The sequence below is a fragment of the Panthera tigris genome, chromosome A1 (assembly GCF_018350195.1).
Source record: "Panthera tigris isolate Pti1 chromosome A1, P.tigris_Pti1_mat1.1, whole genome shotgun sequence".
NCBI lineage: Eukaryota > Metazoa > Chordata > Mammalia > Carnivora > Felidae > Panthera > Panthera tigris.
In genome coordinates this window covers 155,880,131-155,903,529 of record NC_056660.1, presented here as the reverse complement: position 1 = coordinate 155,903,529, position 23,399 = coordinate 155,880,131, and the positions used below count along the sequence as shown (strand labels likewise).

The following is a 23,399-nucleotide window of genomic DNA, read 5'->3' as shown; positions in this document are numbered from 1 at the left end:
CAGATGTTACACCAAGGCTGGTTTCTGGGCTTTCCCTGATTACCACAAGGCAGCTATTAGTCCTATAACCTTTGGACTTGGGGGTAAATGGGGTATTACGTGGCACAGAATGAGAGCACCTGTTTTCCATTCAGCAAAGACCCCTGGCAGGCTTTGCCTAAGCCTGTCCATATGTTTTCACTTAGCAGATTGTTGGGCGATTATGAAAAGTGTCTTTCTTTAGAGCCAGCATTGATATTAGTCACTCACAATGAAAGGGCAAGTCATTGGCTACTTGACAAGGTCCGTGTGGGCATAAACCGAAGTCGTTTATTTCATTTCAGCTTGAAGTGTTTTCCCTCAACATAATTATATAGATGGCAAAGACACAGGTACAAGAAGTTGAAGCGGACACAGATTATAATTACTTCGCGTAACAGTTTCCTAAGAGCTTTTCTTTAGTGCTAACTTCAGCACCTGGGAAGACTTTGGTTAAAGTTAGTAAAAGCTAAGTCACAATTCACCTGGAACCACAGATCCTAAAGCTTTTCCATGCGATGGGCTTTTGAGGATTTTTTTTTTCGTGTGTCCTTTTTTATTAAAACAGCTAATCATTCAGGTGAGAGTTTGTGATCCTCAGACTTAGCCTTCATTCTAGGATCCATTGTCCACATTTGCCTGAACCTAAAGTTGGGTGGCTTCTCTCTTAGTCCAATTCCACGGTTTTCACAAAGGCAGAGAAGATGGGTTTTAAATGGTGGTTCTTAGTTATGAATCATTGACTTGTTTCACTTATCTGCATTATGTAGTAGTACTAGATGAAGCTCTACCAGAGATGAAATTTCTCCTGAATTAAATGTTAGAAAGACATCCTACTTTGTTCTCAGTTCCCTTTGTTGTAGAGCCTTCTCTCAGCCATCAGCCACAAAGTCACAGTTTGATCTGATTTTTGACCTGACACCAAATCCTGCCTTTGTGGTTAATAGAATATCTTAGTAAATACTTAAGGCTTAGCTAAATTACCTAGGTGGACCTATCAATAAGCCATCTAATAGTGTTTTTGACCATGTTATTTATAATAATACATTGGTCAATCTGCATAATCTAGACATCTAATTAATGAAGATCAGCTTTCGTTTTGTAGCTTAAAAAGTTTAGGCATGCTTCCCATGGTGTGTTCTACCCTTGTAATGGGATCCAGCTGCAATATCAGGAAGCAGAAGATAGAATGCAGGTTTTCCTCAGGGTAAGCATGGATTCAGACGCATGGCATACTACTAATGTTTATTGATAAAAGATATTAAAGTGTTCAGGCATTTATGCTTGCATTGCTTCTCCTTTTTCCTCAGCCATTATGTCAAGGTTACTGTGTTTCAAGATAACTAGATGCAATGAATGAAACATATCTGAGTTACTTCAAAATACACAGATTGTTTGCTTTAATTCTTGAAATCTCTGTTTTCTGCTTTGATTCTCCAGCCCTACAAATGTATACAATATACCCAGGATGCATACATCTCTGCATCTCAAATCAAGGATGGGGTGGGGGAGGAGATACCTCTGATATGTGATAGAAGAAGATTCTAATCTGGCAACATGTTCTAGTTATATTCCATGAAACAATTACATGGTGGGGGAGCCGATCAAAGCTTTGGAGAAAGGCAGGGAAAGAGAAGTCAAGAAAAAAATTTATTTAAAAAAATCTTAATTCACATTTAACTGGAATAGCATTGTATTAGTTTATTAGTTTTCTATTGCTGCATTGCAAATGACCACAAACTTAGAGGCTTCAAACAAGCCACATGTATTAACTCTCAACTCAGCAGGTCAGAAGTCTAGGCATGGCTCAACTGGGCTCTCTGCTCAGAATCTCACACTCAAGGTGTCAGGCTGAGTTCTCATTTGAGGCTCTGCAGAAGAATCCACTTCCAAGCTCATTCGGTTTGTTGAGAGAATTCAGTTCCTTATATTTGGAAGACTGAAGCCTTTGTTTTCTTGTTGGCTTTTCACTCCCACTGGTTACTTTCCATGGTCCCTCCCATCTTTATATCCATCCATGGAGAAGCTCCCTTTTGTCAAATCTCTCTAACACTTTAACTCTCTTTCTTCAGGAAGAGCCTAGTCCCTTTTAAGGGTTCACCTAATTAGATCATGCCAACCAAAGATAATTCTTTCTTAAAGTCCACTGTGCCATCTAATATAACCTAATCATGGGATGGCTATACCATTATATTTCTAATTCCCTTCCCCTACAAAGTGAGGGGATTATACAGAACATATACACCAGGAAGTAGGAATCTTGGCAGTCATCTTAGAATTCTGCCACTGCATCTAGATCCACTCAGGCTCTGGAACAAAAATGGAACAGTCTTTGTGTTCCTTGTATGTATCTATTGCCAGGCAATGCCATAACTATCTTACAGTAAACAAATTAGGAAAGCCTGCCTGCACAGACACATCCTTTCAAAGATTGTAGGAAACATCTCATACCAGAGATAAAAACTGAAATATATTTTACTGAGGTAAACTTTATATTTTAAACTGAGTTATAGTACAGTATGTCCTACTTATTATCTAGTTCTCTGGGGTGAGGAGTGGTTGGGCATGCAGAAAGCCTGATGGGAAACATGTTCTTTCCCCTTGTTGCTTCCTTTTCTGGAGAAGAACAAAAACGAATAAAATAGGCAAAAAGCAAGGAAGGGTCCATTCCTCCTTTAGGGGATGTATTGGTGCTCAGACCCGCTAAGGTGATAGATGGCACACTGACCTTGAGTCAGCAGGAACACTCTACTTCATCTAGAATCATAGCAACATTCACACTAGAGGATGCCCAAGAGAAGTGTCAGAAGGATGCCTTGCTGCCCCATGGCTTTCTGCCTCCTGCAAGGCAGGAAGTCTTCTGAGTTTGCCTGCACAGTCACTGCCCTTACCCTGCCTCTGCTGGTGTTGCCCCTGCACAGCCCTTCGGCCAGAGCCCATCTGCCCCACCTGGCTGGACCCCTAAGGTGAAGCTCTGCAGCCTTGTGACTCTGACAGGTAGGTCAGGGGAGGTGTCCACAAGGATTGGGGTTTGCTTGATAAGTGCTGTGAGCCAGACTCCTTAGTGAGAGTTCACAACTAGGGGCTTCTGGCACCAGGGCACCCAGGTGTTTCTCATTCCAGGACTCCCTTGTGGGCCAATAAAATTCCCAAGATCCTCCGAACAGCCCCACACACTCAGCACATCCCAGCCCATCTTCTCCTTGCTCCTCCTAGTTCAACTTCATTTAAAAATGGGGAAACTGCTCCAGCCAAACATGGGTGCATTGCCAAATAATAAGATATTATTATAGATAATTACAGATATTACAGATAATAAGTGGCAGAGCCAGGGCTGAAACTCAGGTTTTCCAAGTTTAGCATCTTTATCCTTCCTTAAAACTAATTTTTCCTGGAAAATAAAAATCAAAGAACAGATGCAAATTACTTTAAACATGCTCTTTAGGCATTCTGGTAGCATAATCAGGGAGTACAGCATCCATCCCCAGCCAGGAGCTCTTTACTTCTAGGTTTCCAGTTCTTCACACTGCTTTCGTGTACACTCAGCCCTTTCCCACTATACCAGCTAGGCAGGACTGTGGTGAGTGAGTAATAACCCCTCAAAGATGTCCTGCCAGAAGTTCTGCAGCCCGAGAGAGGGTGTGCCCTGTAATGTAGGCTCAACAGCACAAGAAGAAGCTGAAGACCCAGAACTACAGCAGCAGAAGGAGCTGCTGGACAGCACCCAATGTGGGGGAGTATGGAGCCAAGGCCAGAGCACTGGCGTTAATAAAACAAACTGATGGGGGGCGGGGGGCAGGGTAGGTTGGAGGGTTGAAGGGCTACACCAGCTTTGAAGATGGAGGAAGGTGACCACAAACCAAGACATGTGTGCAGCCTTCAGAAGCCGGAAAGGGCAAGGAAGAAGATTCTCCCCTAGAGCCTCCAGAAAGAAATGCAGTCATGCCCACATCTTGATTTTAGTTAACCCTGTGAGACCCACTTCCAATGTGCAGACCACAAAACTATAAGATAATAAATCTGTGTCATTTAAGCCACTAGGTTTATTCATTACAGCAGCAATAGAAACTAATACAGGTGCCTTCCAATGGCATCCCCCCCCCCACACACACATATATATGTACATTTTAAAGCACTAGATCTAAGCTCCTAATTTTTCCTTATTAACTTAATCTACTCTTCTATATAAATATGGCTACACAGTTCTTCATTCAATATGGAAACTAAAACAGTATAGCAAAGCAAATATTTTTGTCCGAATTGCCTTAGTTTTTATTCAGAAAAGCTTGTCCAAAGATGAGAGTGGGTTTGTACCCATCTCTAGTGCACGTGCTTACTTTCCTGTTGAGGAGCCTGTATTATTCATTGGTGAGTACAACACCAAAACATGGTTAACTTGACTTATCATCAGGAGAATTTCACTTCCTTAGAACATTCATTCTATTCTAGAAGGCATCAGGACAGAGGGTATTAGCCCTATTTAGGTCACAGAGCCTTTGAAAACCTGAAGAAAGCTGCAGATTTTTTTCCCCACCCTGGGGAAAAATATGTAAACACGTAAAAAAAAAAAAAAAAAAAAAAACAAACTTTTCCATGCCTTTTTGTATTGCAATGGATGGAAATTGAATTATTTTTCAGAGTAAAGTATTTTTATAGAGTCATACCTCTGTTCCTCTCACTACCTTCCTCTTGACATTAATGCCTATTTTCCTCAAACACCTGAGATAAATGCAAATTTTTCAAGTAAAAATAAAGTTTAGTTCAGCTCAAAAGTAAGCTTCTACAAGAAGGCTGATGTCTGGCTTTGATATTGAAATTATGGAGTGGTTTTTGACACAGCAATAGGCTTGTTATTTTTGACATCTGTTTGACTATGACTTTTCAGTTGCATGGCAATACGTGCTTAAAACACTGACTTGGCAAAAGAAAACAGCAAACAAAATGGGAGCTGCTATGGCTTTATTAGATGAAGGTTAAGCATAGACAAATTCCTAGAGTTCTCCAAAGTCCTCGTTGAATTCCTATCATATTGTGCTGAGGATATCATGTTTTAAATTGTTTGCATCATTAATGCCTCATCATTATTTTTTTAAAAAGGATTAAGGGGCACCTGGGTGCCTCAGTCGGGTAAGCACCCAACTTGGTTTCAGCTCAAGTCATGATCTCATAGCTTCGTGGATTCGAGCCCCACATCGGGCTCTGTGTTGGCACTGCAGAGCCTGTTTGGGATTCTCTCTCTCTGCCCCTTCCCCACTTGCACTTTCTCTGTCTCAAAATAAATAAACTTAAAAAAAAGGATTAAATATTCACGATTCCATGTTAGGGTCATTGGAGACAGAATTAGCTTTTGAAGAGTTATGATTCCAACTGTCTGTGGGTTTCCAGCTGTAAACAAATTGAAAACTTTCATTACTCCTTGTTCCAGTATTCAGAAGTATTTCTCCAGCCTCAGAAAGTTTAGGTAAATGCCCCAACATGCCCTTCTGCATGGCAGTTGAGCTAAAAGAATTTAAATAGGAAGATCGCCTTAGATAATTTGGCAAGAATAATCACCAAGTAAAGCAAACCATGAATGGACTGTTTCCTGTGGTTTATTCTCATCATTGGATTTCCTTTGCCTCAAAAAAGCAGAACTCATATTTGAAAGTCAATCACATGTTTCAAGACAGGTCCTCTAGAAAGCTAGTTATCGTCTGTACTGCAGCAATGAACTTACTCTTATACTCCCATTTCTTGACAAAACCTCTTGAAATAGTGTGTCAGCTCTGGCTCTCAAGAGGTTGACAACATCCGTAGAAACAGACACAATTTTTTCAGGATCGCTGGCAGAATCGTTGACACTGGCTGACACCACTGCATGTTGAGATGAGAAGCATGTTTCTTCACCAAAGCAGCAGAACCAGATGTGTTGCCAAGCATCACAGATGCTCTATCGGAGCCCAGAGTGCCAAGATTTTTATTCTGCCTGAAAATTTGTTTGGCAAAGAAATTCTTCACCATGTTAAAGACATTGACTCTGCAGATTCTCAAAGAAGTTCACAAAGTAGGAATTCTTTGATTGTAAGAACTTGTCGACAGGAGTTGGCTATGCAAATAGAGGTATCTATTTGTATTATTATGTGCAAAAGGGAGATATTAAAGACATGTCAGAAATTCTGTAGTGTTGACATCATTTGATGAGAACACAACTTCAAGAAATGTGTGGCTTCACCAGCATCTTTCCAGTGACATGTAGGTTATTTTTCTTGGTGATACGATGGATGCAAAAAATATTTTAATACAGGTCTTTTTTTTTTCCTTGGGGCAAATCCAAAGCCAGGTAAAGTCCCAGTCTTTAATAACCAAAATGTATTTATATAAAGAAAAAAGATACACGATGTACAATAGATTTTCACAGTAGGCAGCCTGAGCTACTCCCTTTAATTTTATTGGTTGCATACTTCTATTGGCCAGAATCCTGCCACGTAAGAAATACTGTAGTTTTGCATCCCATTAAACTCCATAATTAATAGAAAATCAATAGATATGAAAACCTCATGGTACTGCTTTTTTTCTTTTGAAATTTTCCTACTTAAGCTAGACTCAAGGTAAACAGAGGTGTATGGCTATAGTCATGTTAGCACCATGTGTTTTCTTAGATTCCTATCCATAGTAAACCATTCTAGAGGTCTTAACATTATAGAGACAATATTACCTATCTGTTTACCTTCAATATCAGATTGCTCGCTGTTCATAATATGTCTCCCTGCCTAGTGATCTCCGGCCTGGCCATGTATCTCACTTTGGCTGACCTAGGCCATTTCCCAGCCAAAGGTTCAAGAGCCATCCTTGGCTCTGCCATCTCTCCTTTCCTTCTGAAGCATAGCTGGAACTGTCCGCATAGGAGATCCTTGTTTAGCTTGAATTCTAGAATAAAGGTGATGTAGATCCAACCCATAAGGGCATGTAGTATGAACAAAAAATAAACCTGTGTTTTTATTTTTATAACCTTTCATGATTTTGAGGGGTTTTTTTTGTTTTTTTTTTTTTTTACCATGACGTAATTTAGTCTAGGCTGGCAGATAAAATATTCATCCATATTACTTGGTGTGAATCAAGGTGTTAATATTTAATTTCAAAGAAAACATAAATTTTTTATTTTTTTTTAAATTTTTTTTTAACGTTTATTTATTTTTGAGACAGAGAGAGACAGAGCATGAACGGGGGAGGGTCAGAGAGAGGGAGACACAGAATCTGAAACAGGCTCCAGGCTCTGAGCTGTCAGCACAGAACCCGATGTGGGGCTCGAACTCACGGACCGCGAGGTCATGACCTGAGCCAAAGTCGGCCGCCCAACCGACTGAGCCACCCAGGCACCCCTAAATTTTTTAAATAAAACTAATCAAAGTCTCAGAAAGGAAAATTTAAAATATTTTTTTCTTCTTAACTTCACAGATCTACCCACAGACCTTGAAGCCCAGTCTCAAATCATTCTGCTGTTAGGTCTCTCTCATTGAAAAGTGCTTTATTTTCCCCATAAACTTAAAGTGAAGGACAAGATACTGGGCAGACAGAGATAAATATGGCAGAATATGGGCCTTTCAGGAATTGCTGTCTGATGGGACCCTTGATTATGTAAACTAATAACTACAATACAGTGAGAAAAATGTTGTAATAGAGTTATAAAGAGTTTGGGTGGGAAAAACAAGAAGGTGACCATCTTCACAGACTTGTCAACAAATGTTGCACGGTAGAGGTGGCATTTAGTTTAAGTCTTGAAGGATGAGTGAGAATGTACAAGGAAATGTGGTATGTGAATTCAAGGAGTATTTGGTACAGTAGGAGCATAAAGTGGAGGAAAATGACACTGGAAAAGGCAAATTTAAGATTGTGAATGCTTTAGCCATCAGTTAAGAAATTTGAATTATCTTCAAGCAGTGAGAAATCAAAGGCTCTTTTAAAATAGGGAATTGTCATGATGACATTTGTGCTTTTAGAAGGAAACTCTGTCAGGGCACCTGGGTGGCTTAGCCGGTTAAGCATTCAACTCTTGGATCTAGGCTCAGGTCATGATCTCATGATTCATGGGTTCTCCCGTTCTCTCCCTCTCTCTTTCACTCACTCTCACTCTCTCTCTCTCTCTCTCTCTCTCTCTCTCTCTCTCTCTCTCTGTCTCTCACTCTGCCCCTCCCCTGCTCATGCTCTCCCTCTCTTTCTCTCTCTCAAAATAAATGAATAAATTTTAAAAAAGAAGAAAACTCTGCTAATGGGCAGGTGATGGAATAAGAAGGAAACGAGACTTGGTCACCTGCATGGCTCAGTCAGTTAAGCATCTGACTTTGGCTCAGGTCATGATCCCAAGGTTTGTGAGTTTCAGCCCTGCTTTGGGCCCCCTGCTGTCAACACTGGGCCCACTTCTGATCCTCTGCCTCCCTCTCTCTCTGCCCCTCCCCTGCTTGCATGCTCACTCACTCTCTCTCTCTCAAAAAATAAACATTAAGAAAAAAAAGAAGAAGGAAATGAGACTCGAAGTAGAAAAATATGCGAGGAGGTGCCATGGTATTCCCAGCAAGAAATAATGTCAGCCTGCACTGAAAACAGCAATCATGATAATAAGAAAGAAACAAATTTGAGAGATACTTTTAATAGTAAATGTACTAAGATTATTGAAACAATTTATGTTCTATAGAATAAGGGAAAATTTAGAGTTGCTGAGGACTATAAGATGCTTGGCTGAGATATCCTTGTATTTGTGAAGCACTTCACATGTTTCAAAGTACTTCCATTTCTTTACCTTAATTTAATGTTCACAATAACTCTGTGTACTGGCTTATCAAGTATTATTCCCATGCTTCAGTATCAGGAAGATAAACTTGGCTAGTGGGGAAGTAGCTAAGATTAGAAACCAGATAATGAGACTAAAATAGAGAAGTAGTTGAATCTGAAAACAAGTTAACTTATCTAAGAAGAAGGTAAGTCTGGGAATTAGGTAACTTGTCTGATGATGAAGAAACTGAGGTCGGAAAACTAACTCTCTAATTAACTTTCCTCCTGGTCATGTTGCAGTAAGGCCTGTTGACCCACCCAGAGATGACAACTAGGTCACTTGGTGTGCAAAATTGCATGTTCTGGTCAGTATAAACAGAAAGTGTCCTCCGTGCCTGCCCAGCCCTCTTTTCCTTCAGCACTAGGTCTTAAGAGAGCCTTTGAAAAAATGGTGGCAACAGGTCCATATTCAGGGCCTCTTCCCCATTTAGTGTGCTTTCACTAAGTGAACTCACTCACTCAACGTCACAAAATAAGCGAAACAACCAAACTACAAACTTTAGCCTGTTTGCCTCCAAAGCCCGCCATTGTTTTGCATAACAATCTCCCAGTGCCTACCCCCTACAAAAACCCACTTAGTGACTAAAGTAATAATTTCCATTCTTTCATTATTCACTGGCTTCACTGGGCTCACCTGAGCAGCTCTTGCTCGAATCACTCTTGTGGGTCTAGCCAGCTATCTGGGGCTGTGGTCCTCCAAGGGCTTGACTAGGCTGGACATTCCAGATGGCTCAGTTGGATGACTAGGGGTTGTTGCTGGCTTCTCATGACGTGGCAACTCAATTCTAAGAGGGAGAATGATTCTAAAAGTGAGTGTTTCAAGAGATCCAAGCAGAAGCTGCAAAGCTTCTTATGATGTAGGCTTGGAAGTCCCAGAATGTCACTTCTGTCATGTCCTATTGGTCAAACAAGTCACTAAGGCCAGCCCAGATTCAAGGAGAGGATGGCTTTGGTTCTACCTCTTAATAAGGAGTGTCAAGGTCCTATTGCATAAGAATCTAAGAGATGGGAGATATTATGTGGCCATCTTTGGAAAGTAAAATCAGCTACCATTTCTAAAGAAGAAAAGCTCCTAATAGATGTCCAGTAGCATTAAGGTATATGAAGCCTGTTGCCTAACAGGAGACTTTCTCTTTATCTAAGGTTTATCAGCATATAGTGCTTGATTAGGTTATCTCAAAACTTAAACAAGCATAGTGCCTTCAAGTTGCCAGGTGTATCCAAAGTTTATCATCCCGTATATTTTTGTTTCATTTTTTGTTTTTGATTTACAAGTGGAGAAGCATCAAAGGACTGACTGAATTGTCATTCTCTACTTCGCTAAAACCTGAAAGTGCTACCTAAATCTTTCTTCTTCTGCTTTGTCCATAGATAAGAATTCAGCCCAGAAATTTCACTATCTAGCTGAACTCTCCCTTGAAGCTAGTTGGTACGTAGAAAGGAGTCATAAAAAAAATCCTTTTTAAATCCTATTCAGACTATACTGAATATCCATTGTCCTCTACCAGTGAAGGAAGACAAAATGCCACTGTCCAGTGTCCTGGAAGTCAGGCTTTACTTTCTCTGACTGGCTGCCAAAAATGAAAAGCCAAGTGAGGAAAGGAGATTGCAAAACATTTCCTTCTTAAAGCATAAGAGTTTCTTCTTTTTAGAAAATGTAATTTGAAATTGCCAGCAGTTCACATCTGGTATTTTACTAATTTGTTCAAGGATATTTCTCATAGGATTTAAAAGATGACTGATATCTCTGAAAATTTTGTTGTACAAACTCTAAGTAGCTCGGTCAAGACTCTTTTCCAGGATCCTTGGAGCTAATGTTTTTCTGCTGTAGTGAGGTAGCAGTATGCAGATATTAAAATCAATATTGAGCTCATCATACACATATATGCTATTTCTTGGTTCTGGTATCTTACCCATGTATTCTGATCACAATGATTTGGAAACAGAGACAGCATCTGTCTTCTCTGTGATTCCACACTGGAATATTTTGGAGACATACAAGGCAATATAAAAAACAAATATACAGCTGCTGCAGTCTGATAATGTAAGATTTTATTGATTATCCGAAAGAGTAACTACCCTAGGTATTAGGTTTTCTTGTCACAACCTTCAGTGCCTGGGGTAGTTGAACAAGTTCTTTTTTTCCTTTGAGCTGACCTCAAAGTCACATAGTTTCTGAATCAAGGTCCTCAGATTTCATACTTTGGCAATTTCTTTCCTTTCTAATGGGGTATATTAGAGAAAATGTGTCACCTTTTGCACCATGTAATACCAAATCAGATCAGAATTCATGCACAATTATGTCAGTGGAAATCTAATAGTACAGGCTGGCTTATCTCTAGATAACACATGGAAAAATAAACTTCCCCGACTGACAGATTTACTTGATTTTTTTTTTCAGATAAGTTATTTGTGAGTAATCGAGCTAAAGAATGTAACTGGATTATTTTTCATACTATAAAAAAAAAAAAGACTCTCAACAGTAAAATGGTTGCTAAGTATCCAAGCTCTGTCACTCTGTCCCCCCCCCCACACACACACACATACCCCTTTTTCTTTGAAAAAGTTCCTGGGTAATGAACACAAAAAAAGAACAAAAAAATTTTTTTGCATTAGCTATATTTATTAAGAGGAAGAGGACTAACAACTTTAGGAAAACAAAATTTACATAAAACATTTATGTAAAAATAATGTTAGTTGATAGTTAATGATATTTAAGTAACACAGGCTAGGTGGTAGTCTACCTGGGAATGGTATTAGGCTGCCTAAAAAGCCTTCATCTGTGTTTCTCTTTTATAATCAGAAAAAGTCAAAGCCCATCGGTAATCTGAAGTCATCTTGAAACCAATTAAAATAATTTAAGATAAGTTGTACTGAAAATGTGCTTTTTAAGTGTTTTAGACTTAGGATGTCTTAGGGATGTTGTAACCCCTTTTTAATGTTACTATTTATATATAACTACCATGTGTATAGTATTACACCTTTAATGCACTGTACTAGCTGTCACTTGAAATTAAGTGCAAGCATGTTCTTTTTTGGCCTTGAGTTTCTCCTACATTAAACGTTTAAATAATGGTACCAGTAGTAAAAGGGTGGGTAGCATTCCCAATGGAAACTCACTTCTGCATCTGGTTGCATTGTGTTCGGGTTTCTGCACAAAAGATATCGCAATATCACAATCTCTTAGTGTTTACACACCTGGTATCCAGAACTCTACCTGATGTCTTTTCTCAGGAAATTAACGGAATCAAAGTTTAGGGTAGGCATGTTTGATAGATATACCTTGTCTGTAGAGATCTGGTGATAATTCTATCAGAGTTTGTCCCTGGTTGATCATATATCTATGCATTTTTATATCTTTGTGGTTTTCTTCACCAACTCTGTGCTTGCCTCAGTGCCTTCATTAGAAGGTCAGGTTCTTAGGATTTAGTAATTCACCTTGAAAATGTACTGTAAGTTGAATGTATCAAGCATGAGTTTTCCCCACTCAGCATGAATTTCAGAGCATTAAAAAAAGACAACCCCATAACTAAAATATTTTCTTGATCTCTGTTTTTCATTTATACAGAGACAAGTAAACAGATGCTTACTGATTTCAGATGTTTCTTTGTTTCCATAAGTCATGTTTACTTTTCATATTGTAATGATAGTATACAAACTTTTCTCCCTCATAATAAAACTGCATTTTCCAAACATACAAAACAATTAGTTTTAATAAAAGAGACTATCCACATGGGAGCCACTTGGAAGGGTTATCGCTTATGTGAAAACAATTGATAGGAAAATTAAAATTCCTTGTATTTATTTCTAAACATTTCCCTTCCCACAATCTAAATCATAATGATAGAACTTCCTGTGTGAATCTTTTCCCATAACAAGTAAAAGTAATATGCTAGAAAGAGATCAACTTTTTTTTTTTTACAAGAGTTGACCAACTTTGTTACCTTTAAGTATGTTTGCATCTATTTACATACAGCACAGAAATGAAGGTGAAAATATTCTGATTAAGAAAAAAGGAATCAAGATAGGGTATTTTTCTCTCATTCAGTATGAATGATTCATTCAATTCATTCTTTCATTCACATATTCATGCATGTATGCACGTAATAAATATTTGTGTACCTATGACAAATGTCTGTTCTGTGCATCAAATATAGATACATTGTAAGAGAGTAGGTTTCTTTTCCTTTGTTCACCATCAATCTCAGACATGCTATACATCTGTTGCCTCCATTTACTCCCCTCTTTTGTTCAATCTTAATTCTTTCCTTCGTGGCTTCCATTTATAACACCGTTCCCTGAACGTGTTCCCTGAAGACATTAATAACATCATTCGGCCTTCTACCTTTTTAGTGCATTGAGCTCAATGCTATCTTAGCCACAATTTAATCATATACACTTCTATCTCCCTGGACACTCAGGTCTTTTTACTCTAACACTTCCATGTTCATTGTTTGTCTTCAGTGTTTGTGTATCTCCCACTTTTGTTCTTTCTTAATCTTTGCCCACAATTTTAACTATCACTTCAAGGAAGATAACTCCAAAATCTTTACTTTGATTCATGTATTCTTTCATCACTGCAACAAGTATTATGTACTTGTAACGTTCAAAGCACTACGCTATGTTCTCTGAAGGATACAAACAGAAATGAGGCCTAATTCCTCTTCTCAAGGAGCTAATAAACATCTCTGGTTATGCCTTCTGTCCCAAGTCTGTTGTGTCTTTCCACCCTTTTGTACATTGAAAGTTGCTTCATCATAAACCCAAACACAGTATATTTCAATCTGAACTTCTATTCTTTCCTCTCAAAAAAGCGTCCTTTGTAGCTCAAGAATTTCTACCAGTAGCGCAAATATTTTACTCATGAAGATGCAAACACTCGAATCGTTTTTGGTGGTTTTCTCTAACCTATAAGAAAAATTCTATAGATTTTGCAGTTGCACTATTCCTTACTTTGTATCTTCCTCTTAAGATTCTCCTGATATGCTCTTACAGTCTACATGAAGTGCCCTTTCTGCTTATTCAAGACCCATTCATCCTTTTTGTTTTTTGTAGTATTATGGTTTTATGAACACAGACATGATGTGCACATAAACTGTCTGTATGTTCATTTTCTTCGCTGCACAGCATGGCATTGGGATTGTGACTCTGATGGCCAGCTGAGCTGTTCTTTCCACAATGGCTTTGTGGTTCTCAGAGGAGACATTGTGGGCAATCTCTGCACAGTAAGATTTGTTGCACATCAGCAGCATTTCAAGCTCTTTGACGTTGTGGACTAAGAACTTCTGGAAGCCACTGGGCATCATGTGCTTTGTTTTCTTGTTGCTTCTGTCACCAATGTCGGGCATCAAGATCTGGCCTTGAATCTTCTGCGCACCCTATTGTCAATGCCTCTGGGTTTTTACCAGTTGCACTTAATTTTGACATACCAGTCTGACTGATGCTGGGTGACTTCTTCCTCTTTTTAACGATCTGGGGCTTCACCAGAGGTCTGAGGTCAGCCATGATGCTGAGTGAAAGATGGCTGCCACCTCCCCAGGTAGCACTGAGGAGCAAGACCCATTCATCTTTAAAACCCAGCTGGAATCTGCTCCCCACCCCAGATTCTGCCAATTAACTCTTTAGCCAGTAATGACTGTACTTCAAAACACACAATAATGTGTTTTTTCTCCTCAGTTGATATTCATCTATTTTCCCTTCCATTTTTTAAAATTATGTGCACTATACTGAGCACTTCACATGTATCATCTCATTTCTTGCTCACAACACTATTAAGTAGTTCTATCATCCACTGTGCTAGGCTAAGTGACTTGTCCAAAGTCACAACTAAAGACTGAAATTAGAACCCAGTTCTGTCTAGACTCCAAAAGCCCATGATTTAAACCATTATGCCACATTCTTACAACATTTATGTATTAATTAATTCATGGTCTTATTTAATTTAATGCGTAAGTCTCCACAAAAGCATTATAAACCATAGTGACAAAAACAGTATTATAACACATATTAAGCACAATGGTATATAAATAGTAAGCATTTGGTTAAATGCTCAGTGAATAGAAAGTTCTATGTGTGGGGCGCCTGGGTGGCGCAGTCGGTTGAGCGTCCGACTTTAGCCAGGTCACGATCTCACGATCTTACGGTCCGTGAGTTCGAGCCCTGCGTCAGGCTCTGGGCTGATGGCTCGGAGCCTGGAGCCTGCTTCTGATTCTGTGTCTCCCTCTCTCTCTGACCCTCCCCCGTTCATGCTCTGTCTCTCTCTGTCCCAAAAATAAATTAAAAACGTTGAAAAAAAATTAAAAAAAAAAAAAAAAGAAAGTTCTATGTGTATGAATGGAAAACAGCAATTCAGGTATCAGAGTCCCATAACCACTCCAACTAGCCATGTTGTATACTGGATATTATTTAGCAAAAGAAAAGTGATTGTCCTATCATCTTCATTTTGCCAATATCTTTCTGATCCCTTGCCTCATATTTACATATCCCATAAGGAAACAGAATTGGATATACCTTTGCCAGTATGATATTAAAAGGAACTTTCTGCTCCCTATGTATAGAATTCATTCTATATTCCCATTCACATTCACTGGTCTCTGAGACCCAGTCATTACACGTGGTGCCAAGGATGATACAGAGTTGAATGCAGTTTCCATCATCGCAGAGTTCCAATGTGTTCCCATCAGTCACTCTCTTTTGTATTCCTAAAACCACCACTTGGTTTCAAGTCCCTCATACCTCAAATGAGCCACCTTCCAGCGACTCTCAGCTATAATGTGTTCTTAAGAATGCCTCCAAAATTAGCTTTAGATTTTTTGAAACAGGGTAGCATAATGGTTAAGAGTATTGGTTCTGGAACCGGGCTTTTGTATGCTGTTAGGCACAGTACTTCACCTCTATCCCTCTGTTTCCTCATCTTTAAAATGGGGTTAATGATAGTTCCTACCTTATCTTGTTATAAGGATTAAATGAGTAAATATGTATAAAGCTTATAATGATGTCTTTATCATAAAACAAATTTCATAAGTATAATGTTATTAGAGTGGTGTTATCATTATTGTTAGCAGCAACAGCAACATTATCAGTAATGGGAGTCCAGGAAGATTGTTATGTTATTAAATGGAAGAGAGCGAGTCTGAGTAGGGATAGATTTTAGAGGGAAAGAAATTACTTTTGTTCTAACATGTTGAATCTGAAATGTCACCAGGCCATCAAATTAGGTATTCCAGTAGATACTAGAAATATAAATCTGGAATTCAAAGAAGAGGTTATGGCCAGAAAGTTAAATTTGAGCAGTACTAATTACAGATAAAAGTAATTACTGAAACAGAGGCTGTTGAGAGTGCAGGGAAGAGGGCCAAGGACAGTTCTGTGGAGAATGCCTCTATTTAAGGGGCAAGACAGGATGAAGAACAGAGCATATGGCTGAGAAGGAATCATAAGAGTGGTAGGAGGGGAATCAGAAGGGTTGCTGTTATGGGAACCAAGAGTTTTGAGAAACGTATTACTAGAATTAAATATGGTAAATGCTCATGGAAGATGACAACTGAGGGAAAAAGTCATGAACACTGATGATTCAATTAGTGAAGACCTTGGTGCTTGTAGTTTCCCTAGAGTGGTGACAGCAGAAAGCATAGGGTATGTTGAAGGCAGCATGTATGGACTGCTCTTCAGAATGGCCTCACTCTGGAAGGGGAGGGAAGGAAGAACAAGAACTTAGGATCTTGGCAGGAATTTGAGTGTTGTTTTAGTCTTGGGGAACTCACACTATTTCAGAAGGAACAAGTGGGGGAAGGTGGGTTTACAGAGCTAGGAGAGTACAAGCTCAAGGTCTCAGAAGAGATAGGATAGATGGACAGAAGAACACTAGAGAAGGGATTGAGTTTCATGGGAGATCCAGGATGGAAGGGTGGGTGTTGAGGAAGTACACATGGCCTCTTTCTTTCAGCAAAGTGGGAGAATTGGTCATCTGCTGTGAATTCAAAGTTAGGGTGGGTCATATGTGGAATTTGAGAAACTTAACAGAAGACCATAGGAGAAGGGAAGGGGAAAAAATAGCTTCAAACAGAAAGGGAGGCAAACCATAAGAGACTCTTAAATACAGAGAACATACTGGTGGTTGATGGTGGGGAGGGGAGAGGAGGAAACGGGTGATGGGCATTGAGGAAGGTACTTCTTGGGGTGAGCACTGGGTGTTGTATGTAAGTGATGAATCATGGGAATCTACTCTCAAAGCAAAGAGCACAGTGTATATACTGTATGTTATCCAACTTGACAATAAATTATATTAAAAAAAAATTTAGGGTGGGAGGCTCTGGAATATGGAGGAAGTTTGAAAGAATACCTGAAAGGAATGTGATAACCTGTCAACCCCAGAATGACTGGATGGTCAAGCAGCAGCGAAGGCTTGGCTGGGGCCACGTGACGTAAAGTGAGTATGTAGCAATGAAAACACAACAGTTCATGGTTCATCAACCCAGAATGATTTGTACACAAACGGGGTAATACAGAAAGGACATAGAACAAGTTTCAAAGAAAGATGACAAGTGAAGTTAGAATTGAGCTGATGGGCTGGGAGAATGGTGAGGAGTTAGAAGGAGGAAGCCCCTTGATCAGTGGGGTAGGAAAGGCTTGCCCACCAAATGAAGATGTAAATGACAGAACTAGACTGTTGTGTTACTCTAGACACTTCACATTGTCTCTTCCTCCCTTCCTTCCTTTCTCCTTTCCTTCCTTCCATCCTCTCTCCCTCCCTCCCTTTCTTTCTTTCATTATTTCTTTTTTTCTATCTTTCTTTCATTCATTCTTTCTATTTTGTTTATACTGGAAAACTCTTCCTGGACAATAAAAGAGGGTATATTTTAAAGTTAAATGTACTGTGATAATTCTAAGAGCATCACTCCAACTGTTGAATAAGGAAAGTGGAATTTTGTTCTCCATCTTCTTTAACTTTTCACCTATGGCTTTAGATGAAGTCTGCTTGAAAAGAAGAAGAAGGTGAAAAAAAGATGTCAAAAAGAGTTGTAAATTATAGAATGACATCTACCCTGCAGTTCTGTCACTCTCACTAATATTGCTTAGCATTCTGAGTTTTAAAAATAACGCAGTTATTGAGATTTAAAACTCTGCGGATGCAGAATACATTTTGGAAAATAAGACTTTTTACTATGCATAGCCAATTATAGTCCACTGAGAAAATGATGTATTTTTCCAATACATTTTTATTATGTACTTAACTGACGGACCTTCCCAGCTTCTTCATAGACATTCCACTCCATCAGCCACTGTACATAATATACTTCTTAGGAATCTACTTAAATTTGTATTTACCTGTGAGGCTAGATTGGCTCCAGAGGACACAGTCCTTTTTTCCTTGAGTAAATTATACATATTTTAGAAAACTATCTAAAAACATATTTACCTCATATGGAATTCTGGTCTCCAGGGTAATTAAGACCAGTTTTTAAAAAGCATAGCCAATGCACTTTAACTCTCTCAGGTAAATAAGATATATTTTATAATCATCTAAGAACGATTTCTCTCTTCCTTGCCTTCTCTTTCCCTTCTCCTGTAACTATCACCATGCCTCTTTTATACACATATTTAGTAATTATTTCAATGTTTCCTCAGATACTGCTTTTCTCTCAGGGGCTGGCACACCAATTACACTTTCCTTCTATTCCATGCACTGGCAACTCAACACAAAAGAGGCACAGCCTATCCTACATACAATTTCTATAAGAGAAGTTACTTTGTGAAGATCCAGATTCTTTATATACAGTTTATTTGGTTTTCACATTTTAAGAAGGACTTACAATATTGGGGCATTTACCCATTAGAGCAAGCATAGAATTTTGTTGGTTAAGAGATGCCAAATTGAACTGTATTTTGAGCTTATACTAAAAATAGAAGGAATATCTAAAAAGAAATATGCAATAACATCACTGTAATGTTTTGCAAAAGCCACTATATACCACAATCGTTATTAAAAACCAAAGAAATAAATGAAATTTCCTAGAAAAAAAAATGCTTTCTCACTTAGCTATTTTGCACTCCTAAAACATCCTTTACACACTGATTTCTTTGCACACATTGAATAATGAAAATGCACAACCCATTCTTCCTTTGTCCTACAGAAATATTGCAGTAGTTCCCTCAGGAAGAAAGCAGTAGGAAATCCATGTGACAATAATTGTTAGGTGGTTTGTGCCAACCACGTGAGAGTAAAACTAAAAACTTGGGGAAAAGGTATTTTCTAGAAACTGTAAGATGAATGTAACGAATAGAATAATGTCTGGTTTGTTTCTCCTCTTCTTTGCCTCTGAGGAATAATCCTTTACATTTCATGAGACTGATTTCTGAAGTTGCCGTGGATAAATGTTACTGCTGTATGCACTCTTCCACTGGGAGGTCAAGATTTCTACTGGTCTCTTCCTGGTTGGCATAATTGGACCACAGAGTTTATCCATTCTGTCCAAGCTAGTGCAAGCCTCTGAGCCAGATCCTCTCTGCTTAGGGCTCACAAAACCCTCCCTATTAAAATATTTGCAGTGATGTTTAAGCATCAAGACATGATTGAGGGCTTTCCCTTGGGCTGGTGGCCTAAATCCTAATCACCTTTCCTATCAGATTAGTCTTAGAACTCTGGTGACCATGAGTCCTGGTTGGCCTAGCAGAGTCCCAGTCTACACCTGCTATCCTGCTGTAATTATTAGTAATGCCCAATTTTGCTTTCAGAAGTGTCTTGGTTTGTATAATAAAAGACATGATCTCTCTACTTATATGAGTTTCTTTGGATTGAGTTCTGTTTCCTTAGGTGTGTTTGTGTTTGTGCTTTTTGTGTTTATGAGGGGTTACTTTTTGTTTTTTTTCTACTCAGGTAAATTTGAGGAGATTGAAAAAAAAAAAAGACCCTGGTTTTCACCAAAATAATACAGGAATCATGTTCAAACATTGATTCCTCAGCCCCACCTCAAGATATTCCTATTCAGTAAGGATGGGGCGGTTCACAGGAATTTTTTCTAAGTAGGTGATTCTTAGGCACCTGAGTGTGAAACTTCAGTTTCAAGCATCTGCAAACTCAGCCTAGCTATTTGACCCCTAAACACCGAATTCAGATAGGTGCAAAGGGACATAACTACTCCAGGGTACTCTGGTGAACATGAGGGCCAGCAGGTCAGCTGCAGTCTATCTGGGTAATACTGACCAGCTAGAAGAGCTACTGTCTCCCAAGCTACTTGGCTGGAACTCAGGTAATCATTTTTGAGGAAATTTAATCAGGAGGATTCTTTCCTGATTCTCTAGCCAAGCACACAGACACGGCTTCAGCCAGGTGAATTAATTGACATACCTGAGGAAGCTATTTTGAGTATTTTGCAAGATGAGTGGTGTGTGCAGGCTGAATAGTGGTTGGTTTCTGGAAGGTTGATCCTAGAACAAAAGACAAATCATTAAGTGATGCAGCCCCACCACCCTCATTCCTTCACAAGGCATTGTGCTGTGCACAGTCAAGGACACATGCCATTCAACCACGGCTCCGCTTTGCTGACACTCTCAAAGTCATTCTTTCCCTTCGCAGCTGTCAGGGCTCTGCACACGTTATGCATTCCTTCTGGGCACTTGATGCTCACATTCCACCAGGCAGGAGAAGCAGGCACCTGAACAAAAGCAAGCAAAGACTCCTGGCCCCCCCAGATCACGGCTGTATGCCTCACACTTATTAACTGACTGCCCTTTACATTCTCCAGGTCACTTTTATTAGTCTCTCAAGGGTACCTGCATTTGGGGGGTCTTAAAATTTTTTCCTCACTCTCCTCTTTGCCTCCACCCTCTACCCCGCCTTGCCCCTTCTCCCATACACTATCTTGCTTGCCTGGGCTCTGTAGAAGGAAATTAAACTGTGATTTGGTATGCTAAATTACCTGAACTAAAAACTATAATTTGCAATATTATTAAGTCATCACTGTCATGGATTTCAATTTCTTTCTGTTTAAACCTCTAACTCACAGCATCGCTCTTTTTGATTATTACTGAAAGGAGAGAGAAAAGCCCTTGGTTGTACTACTGACTGATAATATCTGTCAGGAGGGTTAAAATAGTATGCTTCCAAGTGGTTACTTCAGCCAGTCTAGTAAAAAACTCCACATTGCTCCCACAGTGCGCTTGTTCATATATGAGGGCACATGGGAAGATACGGGGCTTCTTCGGTGCTCCTCACAGTTTGAGTCAGTTACAGGAGTTGGAAATTTCACATTTCTACATCCCAAGAAACCAGGATTTCAGCCCTGGATGATGAGGACTTTTTCTTTCTGCACTGCTAACTCCAGTCCTTTTGGAAACGCCTTAGATATTTCCTGCTAAGCTGGCAACAATGGGGGTCTTGATGATAGCCAGAAGCCCAGTCCCCTTCTTCTGCCATATTCTCTATGTTGCTGCTTTTATTAGGCATTCAAATTTTCTGTAAGAGTGCACCAATCAGGATAGGCTAGGTTTTGCTGCAGTAATGAATCCAAATCTTGATAGGTTAAAACCATAGTGCTTATTTCTTGTTAATAATATCTGTCCATCACAGGCACACAGGAAGCTTTGCTCCACAGCTTTACTGTCATCCTCACCTTGGGCTCAAGGCCAACAGAGCAGATGCTATTGGGAATATTGCCAGTTACCAAGTCTGAAGGAGAAAGATGGCAAAGCATGCACTGACTCTTAAAGCTTCTTCCTGGAAGCAACACAGACTACTTGTGTTCACCTTTCACTGGCCAAAGCAATTCACTTTAAGCAGGTAGAAAAGTGTGATCCTACCACAGTCCTAAAAAGAGCCAGAATATTTGTGCATGGCCTTAATGATTACTACAAGGGCCTGGTAGGTTCACGAGCCTAAAATAACGAAGGAAGAGAATGACCATAAAAAACAAGTTTTGTCTACCCAAACATATGTAAGCTGAAACATTGAGAATGTAGTGCTTCTCCCTGCATTTCAGTAACATTACAAAAGCAAGGCACAGACCTCAATAATTGTTGGGAAACAGCTATGTTGAGATCTGATCTTGGGGTCCTGTGTATCCCTCTGTGACACCCCAGGCAAGGACAGGAGCACAAGGTGGGATGTACTCTGTAATATGTCAGCAGTGATCTGGGGAACAAGGTGACTGGAATATGTGGTCTGCTCTTTCTGTTATTCTGCTCCTTCTCTCACTTAACAAGTCTCCATTGAAGGATCTAGATTTTATCAGGTGATGGTGCCATTAGAGTAATGGTTGATTCAGTCTCCGGAGTCAGACTTCCTCAATGTGCATCCCAGCTCCATCATTTACTAGCTAAAAGACCTTGGATCCATTGTTTAACTGCTTTATGGCCTCAGTTTCCTCATTTGCATAATGGATATAGTAATAGCATTTAGTAAATAGTATTTTACTTCATAGCATGGATAAAATATATTTATAGTTCTTGGCCCAAGGCTCCATATATGTTATCCCTAACAGGAGATCACTTACAATTTTCATATTTATTTTTAATACAATACTTAAAAATTATGAAATTTGGGGAAAAGAGCTCTTTTTTCACTGCTTTGATAAAATATTTTAATTATTCCTCATTCTTCACAAGCAAGTTTTAGGGTATAGGGTTGCATATATCTTAAGTGCTAGGAGGGGCCAACAAATAAGACATAACTTTCTTTTGCCCAGTCATCCACAATAAATACTTGTACCTACTCAAAGATATTTCTTTTCATCACCTTCATGATAAGTTGGACTAGCAAAAATTATATAGGCTGGTGAAGATTCTGAACTTCTTTCAAGGTTGCTCTAAGTATTTAAATATGATGCGCATAACCTAATAAGACATGGACACTCAGAATCAAAACATAACCCCAGGTCGTGACACAAGTCAAAGACAAGAATGCTGTGGGGCCACAATTATAGCAGAAGCATGAAGGATATCTATACTTCTTGACCTTGTAGAGTCAGCTTATCTTGCAGCCTTCGGATTATGTCGAGCACTCCTGAATAGGCTGGCCAGTCTACTAATGGTTAGTCTACTGTGAACAGTCAAGGTAACAGCATCTTGTCTTTATTTTGCTGATAACAGTGCTCAAGAAATAGATGTGCAAGGGGATGTTAACTATACTTGCCATGATATTACAAGGCTATTAATATAAGGAATGAAAGTCACATAATAACAGCTTGCCCCACAGAAATTTTATTTCCTGTCAAAGATTTGAATCAACAACGCAGAACTAAATTTCTTAGAGCATGGGACTAAGGAGGTCAAGCAGTCATGGGTTTTGCCCTGTAGCTGCAAAGTATATTCCTACCCCTTTTAACCATGTCAGAACGTCCCCTGGCAAAATCGGAAGCCAAATTAAAAAGTTGGCAGGGAGCCATGTACATTTAGAACCATTCTGAGGAATCTTGTCACAGGACTTCTGTGTTGACAGTGTTTCAGTTGTTCCATACACACCAAGCAATGCTTTTCAACAAGCACTAAGTCCTAAGTATATACGCAATTGTGATATATGTTTGGCTGATCTGGGAAATGCTTTCCCCTGCAAGATAAACAAGGAAATTGGGTCTAACAGT

General features: G+C 39.3%; 1 protein-coding gene and 1 pseudogene across 22 annotated transcripts in view; one reads left to right on the top strand and one right to left on the bottom strand.

The window, feature by feature from the left end:
- Positions 1-23,399, top strand: part of MCTP1 (multiple C2 and transmembrane domain containing 1) — a 535,596-nt gene that overhangs the window by 465,064 nt on the left and 47,133 nt on the right. Inside the window, exons 20-21 of one of the 22 annotated variants that reach the window (XM_042990138.1) lie at positions 2,940-3,015; positions 5,836-7,131. The exons of 19 other annotated variants lie outside the window; for them this stretch is intronic. In XM_042990138.1, the coding sequence (XP_042846072.1) occupies positions 2,940-3,015; positions 5,836-5,882 (123 nt within the window). In that variant the 3' untranslated portion in view covers positions 5,883-7,131. Of the gene's footprint in view, positions 1-2,939; positions 5,129-5,835; positions 7,132-23,399 lie in introns of those variants that run through there. 2 more of the 22 variants (XM_042990158.1, XM_042990123.1) reach the window with 2 other exon arrangements.
- On the bottom strand, positions 8,202-14,955 carry LOC107179324 (annotated as a pseudogene).